Source organism: Mesitornis unicolor, unplaced genomic scaffold, assembly GCF_000695765.1.
Source record: "Mesitornis unicolor isolate BGI_N332 unplaced genomic scaffold, ASM69576v1 scaffold22986, whole genome shotgun sequence".
NCBI lineage: Eukaryota > Metazoa > Chordata > Aves > Mesitornithiformes > Mesitornithidae > Mesitornis > Mesitornis unicolor.
Window position 1 is genome coordinate 1 of NW_010189203.1, and position 7,123 is coordinate 7,123.

The window sequence follows — 7,123 nt, forward strand, 5'->3', positions numbered from 1 at the left end:
GGGAACGGGCAGAAGTTGGGGGAAAAGGGGAGCGGGCAGGCCATTTACGGTTACAGTGATCCTACAGAAATAGCCCCCTCCTCCCCCTCACCAACTCAACATCTCCTTCTCTTACAAGACATTTGGTTTCTAAACAGTTCTTGCCCTTTAGTCCTCCCCCCCGGCCCCACATTGCAGTGCTGGGGAGAACAGCTTTGCCAGACCCAGCCGGGTACTTAAGCTGTCGATTAGCTGGGCTTTTGGTGTTGTCAGTGACACCGTTCTTGCTTAACTGCTGCCTCTTTCCTCTGCTTAGGGCAGTTGTTCTTCAGCTCCTAAGGCTGTACTCCTCCAGTAACCAGTATTTGCACATGAATGAGTCCTTTATAGCCCTGCAGCCCCTGGTTTCCAATCCAGGCCTCCGTTTCAAAGACCTTCACTGCTGACAAATTCCCCATCAACAAGGCACACCTGGCTGATTCACGCACGTTCTCACTACGAGCTGATAACGGCCTTAAAACCCTCGTTATCGGCAATGGCAGTATTGTTTTCACTGAGTGACGGGCAGTGTAGGGTGTCGGTGCCTTACCTGTCTCTAGCTCATCTTTCCTGGTTGCAGTAGCAAATTTCGGGTCAGTTGGCAGAGATGGGGCTGGGAACATCTGGGATCGCGGGTTCCCTTGTGCCCCATCCCTTGCACTTCTAGCCACTCGCTTCCTCAGTGGAAGAGCGAGTACACTCCAGGCCCTGATATTTTTCCTGGCCTTCTCTCTGATAAACTCCTCCCTTAATCTGACAGCTTTCAGCAGTGAGAATTTAAACTGCAGCAGTGAGAAATTCAGAAACAGAAATCCCTGTGAGCTCCTGTTTTGAACCTTTTTGTTTCAAAGCAGAAGGGGCTGAGCAGACTCTAAATGAACCAGCGAGGGGTGATCAGTCCCACAGCGGTAAAAAAACAGATGCCTGTACAGCGCAGTGCTGCTATAACTGCAGCTGCCATTTCTGTATTTCCTTTTACCTTTCACATCTGCTCGGTTATTTCAGCGTTCTCAGGGCTGACAAAAGGAGTTTATGCTGTTTCCCCCTGCAGCACAACCCAACGAGGTGCATCCACAGACAGTGACTGCTCCCCTGCTGCATCCCTTGGCAAGGCAAACCAAACACCGGGTTTTGTACTCTTGGGGTGTATCTGCCCCTTGATGCCCATTAAAGCTTCCTGCTCTGAGGGGGAAGTCTCCCTTAGTGAGACACAGCTGCTTGTTCTTGACTTGAAAACAGCCTGGGAGCGCTGCCTCTGCAGGCAAAGCTGCTGGGCTGCAGCAAGGGAACCTCTTCTGACCAGCACCGTGACCGCTGACACGGGGAACAGAGTCCCGGAGGGGAGCAGCAAGGTCCTGTCACTCTGACATGACTTTAAAATTAGATTAATATTGCAAAACCGCACCAAAACCCCAAGTTACAAAATTGTGGAAGGAACCGTTGCCTGCAGCTCCAAGGCTGAGGTGTTCTTTAAAAGCACCGACCTTGTCCACATGGGAAGAGGACAGTATTTCGGGTGAATGCAGATGCTGATTCTCCAGCGATACGGATCGCTGCCAGCATCTGGTGCTGCTCAGAGCCTGTGGGAAGCCTTGGGAAGCGACGGCACGGAGCAGGCGACGCCGGGTCACGAGGCTGCTCGAGACCGCGCAGAACCCCAGCAGCTGCTTCGGAAAGTGGAGGTGGGCGGCCCTTTCACCCTGTAAACGGAATGGAAACGTGCATGGGGACAGGGACCATTGGCATTTCAGATTATGCAATGCTGATTTTCTGAGTCCTACTCACGAGAAGGCCCAGGTGATGTATTTGCTCTCTAAGAGGAGCACCAGAGAACGGATAGTCCAAATAATTTGAAAAAGGAGCACAACACATTTATGAAGGATTTTTTACCTGTTGGAGCTCATTTCTTCTGTTTCTGAAAAATAAAATAAAGTAAAATAATTGTATTAGACAAAACTACAGTCGAGAACATTGAAGCTGCCAGATACAGCACGCAGGAAGTGCAAGCATTGGTGCTGTGTTCGTTGTGCTGCAGCACTTGATTTCGAGGCTCATCCCTCCTGGGTATTTCTGCCCTCAGTTTGCCCAGCGGCTGCTTGAACCTACTTACATCTTTGATAGCCAAAGCACTGCTGTGGCAGTGCATCCTGCATTTGTATTTGTAGCACATCAGAAAATCATCTCTTTAAATCCTCAGCATGAGAAACTCATTTTGTGCCCTCTCTGTCTCAGCTTATTGGAACCAAGTGACAGTTTCCAATTTATTCTTCCTGTTTTATGCAGCTCTACCACAGAGATCAGAGATCTGAAAATGTGGTGCCTCCGATTAGCCTGAAAAAAAATCAGCTATTGGTGATGGCTTCGGTAAACTCTAAAAATGTTTCTGCCCTGCTCCAGGGCTTTAGCGTTCGACTGCTGGAGTTGGAGCTCTTCCTTCATTGGCCCTATCGTCCTCTTTTTGAGGGCTAGGCAGTTAAGGGCCTCCACGTGCACCATGTCCGTACCCCGCGTGAGGGACCACAGATGCACCTTGTAGTGGGAAATGCAAAATAGCGTTCTTTTCCATGGCTGAAATCTCTGCTTTTTCCCCTTTTCTCCCTGCAGACATTGCAATCCTGGGCACGGACATCGATGTGCAAACCGTGGAGGACAACGTCCTCAGCTTGGAGATGGTGTTCAAATCGTGGCTGCACGACCACAGCACCGAGAGAGAGCACCTCCACCTCCTCCTGCCCTCAGGAGGCCTCGGCCCCGCCGCCGCACCCAGGGCCACGCTAAGTATTGTGTTTTCTGTGCCCCTCTGCAGGGAGCTCCCAAATCCCTTGGCCCTAAAGATCTCCCGGTCCTGTCCTATGGGCATGTTTAGAGACCCGTGTAGGGTCCTGCAGCATCTGTTCCTCGGGCTGAGAGGGGCCGTTTGTGCTCGCAGGGGACTCTGTCCCGTGGTGCCGTAACTCATTTCCCTTCTGCAGCGAAAATCTGCCTTTGTGAAGTTACAGCCCCTTGGTCACCATAAAAGGCCCTTACATACCGAGAGCCAAGGGCTTTCTGGCTCAGTTGTGTAGCCCTAAAAATCACGTTCCTAGTGTTTGATGCTAAAAGCCTGTGCCAGAGCTGCACTTAAATAGAGGCCGTCTTACAAAGAGACTTGGCTTGTGTTTATATCTATTGATTTAGCACTAAAATAGCTCCTGTTCTAGCTGGAGCTGCCAACAGAGACAATAACGCATGGGAAGATTTATAAGGAATGTGTAATTCTTTTCCTTTACTAGTCCAAGTCCAAATCCCTAACCCATCCTTGGGCGAGCACTGAAAACACCAGCAGCTACAGCAGACATCGGTGTTTCCTTAAGTGGTTGTCACCTGTGTGCGGTGGTAGCTTGAACTGGGACGCGGCGGCGTCACCACTGCAGCGTGTGGGAATCTGCACGTGCAGGCCCAGCAATCCCTGCTCACACCAGCATGGTACAACGTTCCACACCAGTATGCTACGATATCCCACACTGTTATGGTGCTCACGTGCAGCTTCCCGTTGCCGCTGCAGCAGCAGCACACTTCTTTTCCTCCCTCGATAGCTGCTGTTGCTCTCAAACATCGACTTAGTGTTTGTGAGTGCCCTGAGCGTATCATGTTCATATCACTGCCATTTCTAGCGCTCTAAACCAGTTTCCTTCTCCTAGTGTGCCTGAAGTGTGACCTGCAGGAGAGGTTGCTGGACCCTGCTCTACTCTCTGGGGCGGCCGACGGCACCGTGAGAGCAGCAGACCCGAACGCACCCGGCCAGATGGCGGCCTGGCCAACCACAGTGCTGCACAAACTCCAGGTTGTCAAGTAAGCGTTGCTTCGTGCTTTGCTGTCCCTGGAAGGCTGAGGTAACAGCAGCCTGCACTCCTGCTGTGCAGTTTCCACCAGGACCTATTACCATCACCGTAGAGCTGGGGGGATGAGAGCTGGGGAGGAAAATTTGGCTGTAAGATGACCTCAACCCCATCTCTTGGTGTTAAGGAACAGCACGTCCCACACCTGCAGACAGGAGCACAGTCAAAAGCGATGTTACCACAACACTAGCACTGCATCCGTGCAACACCGTAGATATGATTCACGCAGCAGTTGCTTCCCTGCAGTGTGGAGTTCTGCGGATTGCAGCCACTGCTCCATATACAATTCTGCTCTTCTCTCGCTACCTAATGAGGCCACAGCAATTAACTGTTTGTCAGAGCCTGAGCTAACTGTTGACCAGTAGTAAAAAGCAAGCAAAGCCTGGTAGTGCTGCGTGACTGCACCTAAGAATTTACTCGCTTTCCTGTCAGCAGCCCGTGGCTGGCAAGCACAGAGCATGACAAGAAGAGCGATGCTCTCTAGTGTCTTTTCTGAGGTTTATTTTTAGGAAAAATTGTGTGATTTCTGACCTGTACAGTTGTTCTTAAAGTGATTCTCATCCCGTCAGTAGCTGAAGAGCACTCAGTAATTGTGCATAAACGGCCCCAGCCAAAGCACTGCGGCCACTTACCAACGCCTGTGCGATGGACGGGCGGTGTTGTGCCCTGCTCTGCAGCAGTGGTTGTGGTGGGGTGTGCAGGAGCAGAGCACGAGTCCTTTAAAATGAAGGAGAACCACGACCCAGTAAATATCACTTGGGAAAAGATGCAGTCGCCTGGGTGCGTTACTGCCCAAGAGGCCGGATTGACAACCTGGTTTGTGTACAAAATGCGTGAAGATTGGATTTCCTTCTTGGCATGCTCTTGTCAGTGTGAATTCAAGGGAGCCTGGAAACCAGCAGGAAAGTCTCTTTTCACTGCAGCAGGAGTTTCTGCAGGGTTTCGCAGCGAAGGCCGCAGCGATGCAGACACTCGGTGCACACCGCAGCACTGCAGCCGGTGCTGTCACCTGGGGACGTCCTCTCCTGGTGGAGATCTTGCTGGTTTCACCTTGGCTGTGCCTCACTGACACGAGCTGAATGTTTGCAGGGCGCTGAAGTCCGAGGGGGTCTGCGAGTCTGTGCTGTACGGGCTGCCTCTCATCATCAAGGCCACAAGCTGCTGGCAGCTGGACTGGGATGAACTGGAGATCAACCAGTACAGCTTCCACGCTCTGTGCCACAGCCTGCTGGTGAGTGTGTGAGAACTGCAGTCTCAGGGGGAGGGACGGACAAAGGCATAGTTAGTGCACATCCAGTAAGATCTGCATAGCCTGCACCAGAAAACACATTTCTAAAGCTGCAGCTTCATCTCATGGGCCAGAGTTGGGCTGATAAATCCTTCCAGCCAACGCATCCACAGCACACCAGACCTCAGATAGCCTGTCTAGCCCATCAGCAATCCAGGGTTTGGAGGCACCAAGTGAAAAGGTCAGGGCTGGGGTTAGATGTGCATCTTTGTGAAAATAATTAACCAAGGCTTGGGATGTGGAGGACTTCCCATTACTGACAAGTCGTAAATCAGAATTGGATGTTTTTCTTAAGAGTTGTCTTGCATTCAGTTAAACAACCAACCAACACACCATCCTCAACCATAATGCAGAATAGCATTCCTACCCTGATGTGCACAAACGTCTCTGCTCCTGAACCCAGCAGCCCCTGCGGTGAAAGGGCTGAAGGAAGTGGTTCTTGCCTGTTGTTCACGTCGGTTTTGGCTTTTGCCATTTAGAAAAGGAAGTGGATGCTTCTGGCCAAGCGCGAGCCACAGAACCCCAGTCCAAACTGGAGCGTCCTTGTGCACTCCTACTACGTCATCATCCCCTCCGACTCCGCCACGCTGCTCGTCAAGGCAGTGGCCATCAGGGAGCTCTTGCTGCCCTCAGCCTTCCCCGCCCTCCTCACCGAGCACCCCGAGAGCGTGCGTGGCCCCATGGAGGTGAGTGACTGACAGCCCTGCACCGCTCCCCGCTCCCGCTGTGCGGGCACTGATCAGCCTTCATGCGCAGGACGTGCAGCTGCTGGAGATGGACCAGTGTCCCTCATTGCTGGGGAGCATGGATCTCCTCAGACTGCAGGGAGGTGCTTTAGGCTAAGATTAATCAGGGCATAAAGCGCCTCTGTTTGTTCCAATAGATTGAGGCTCCTGCATTTCTTACTGTGCATCCATATGTCCTTCTCCAAAGTTTGCCTCTGCTTCAGGTGACGCCAGGAAGGGCAGAGCCCTCACTGTAGGTCTTAGCAGATGAGTACAGGAGGGAACAGCTGTGAAAGTGTCCAGTGACAGCTGGAATATGATGGAGCACTCCCAAACTTCTTCCCAGCAGCCAATACATCCTACAGCTTTCTTCTTTAGAGCAACATTGCATGTCTGTTGGAGAAGGGGATAAGAGGCCTCATGAAGCAGAGAGCTGAGGATGGTGGTGTCCAGACAGGGCTTGTGGGCTGGTTCTGGGCATGGGGGACGATAGGGCTGCATCCTGCAAGGGAACGCTTAAATCCACTGAGACCTGGCTGCAGATGCCTCTTGTTCTGTACACAGCCAAGAGTGGTCCCTGTGGGCAGCAACCAAAGATCCCTTCTCCCATCCCTGCAGAGCGGTGTGGAGTGCCTGTAGCACTCATCCCTGCAAAAAATGACAATAACCACCACCAAACGCCCCCAAGCAAACCCCACAGCCTCTACCTGCCACATCTCACAGCCGCTTGGTTCTTTCTCCTGGCTGAGCAGAGCGCCCTGAACAGCTTGGAAGTGGAAGTTGCTTACAACCCCCTGCACCTAAAAAGCAATCTCTACAAGTACCTGAGGAGCGTGTTGTACAAACCTCTGCAGAGGCAGCAGGCCCAGCCCAGGGACCAGCGACCGGAGCGGCACCAGCCCAAGCAGGTACGTCTCACCCTCCACCAGCCCAGGCAGTGTCTGCTCCGCTGCCTGCGGAAGGGCTGAGGGCCGCATCCCAAGCCGTAAGGGTGCGGGAAGGAGGCATTCGGCAGGGGCCACACTCACCTGCGGCTGGCAGGGCAGGGGGGGTGCTCCTGCAGCTGAGGAGAGGGAAGCTGAGCAGGGCACCCGCAGACACAGTCGGGCAGTGCACCATGGGGCAGCCAGCGCCTCCTTCCACCAGGCACAGTCGTGTTTTCTGTCTGTATTGCAGCAGCAGAGCAGAGCCAAAGCCACAGTGGCTCCTCTTCC

At 52.8% G+C, this 7,123-nt stretch overlaps 1 protein-coding gene across 1 annotated transcript; it reads left to right on the forward strand.

Moving 5' to 3' along the window:
- Positions 1-2,622: 2,622 nt before the first annotated feature.
- On the forward strand, positions 2,623-7,115 carry LOC104541844 (meiosis 1 arrest protein-like; the record flags this gene model as incomplete). The annotated part of the gene is made up of 6 exons (XM_010185994.1): positions 2,623-2,796; positions 3,699-3,849; positions 4,986-5,127; positions 5,664-5,870; positions 6,662-6,817; positions 7,086-7,115. Coding segments are annotated over 6 exons (860 nt in total), but the record flags the coding sequence as incomplete, so codon positions are not given.
- Between the last annotated feature and the right edge of the window lie 8 nt (positions 7,116-7,123).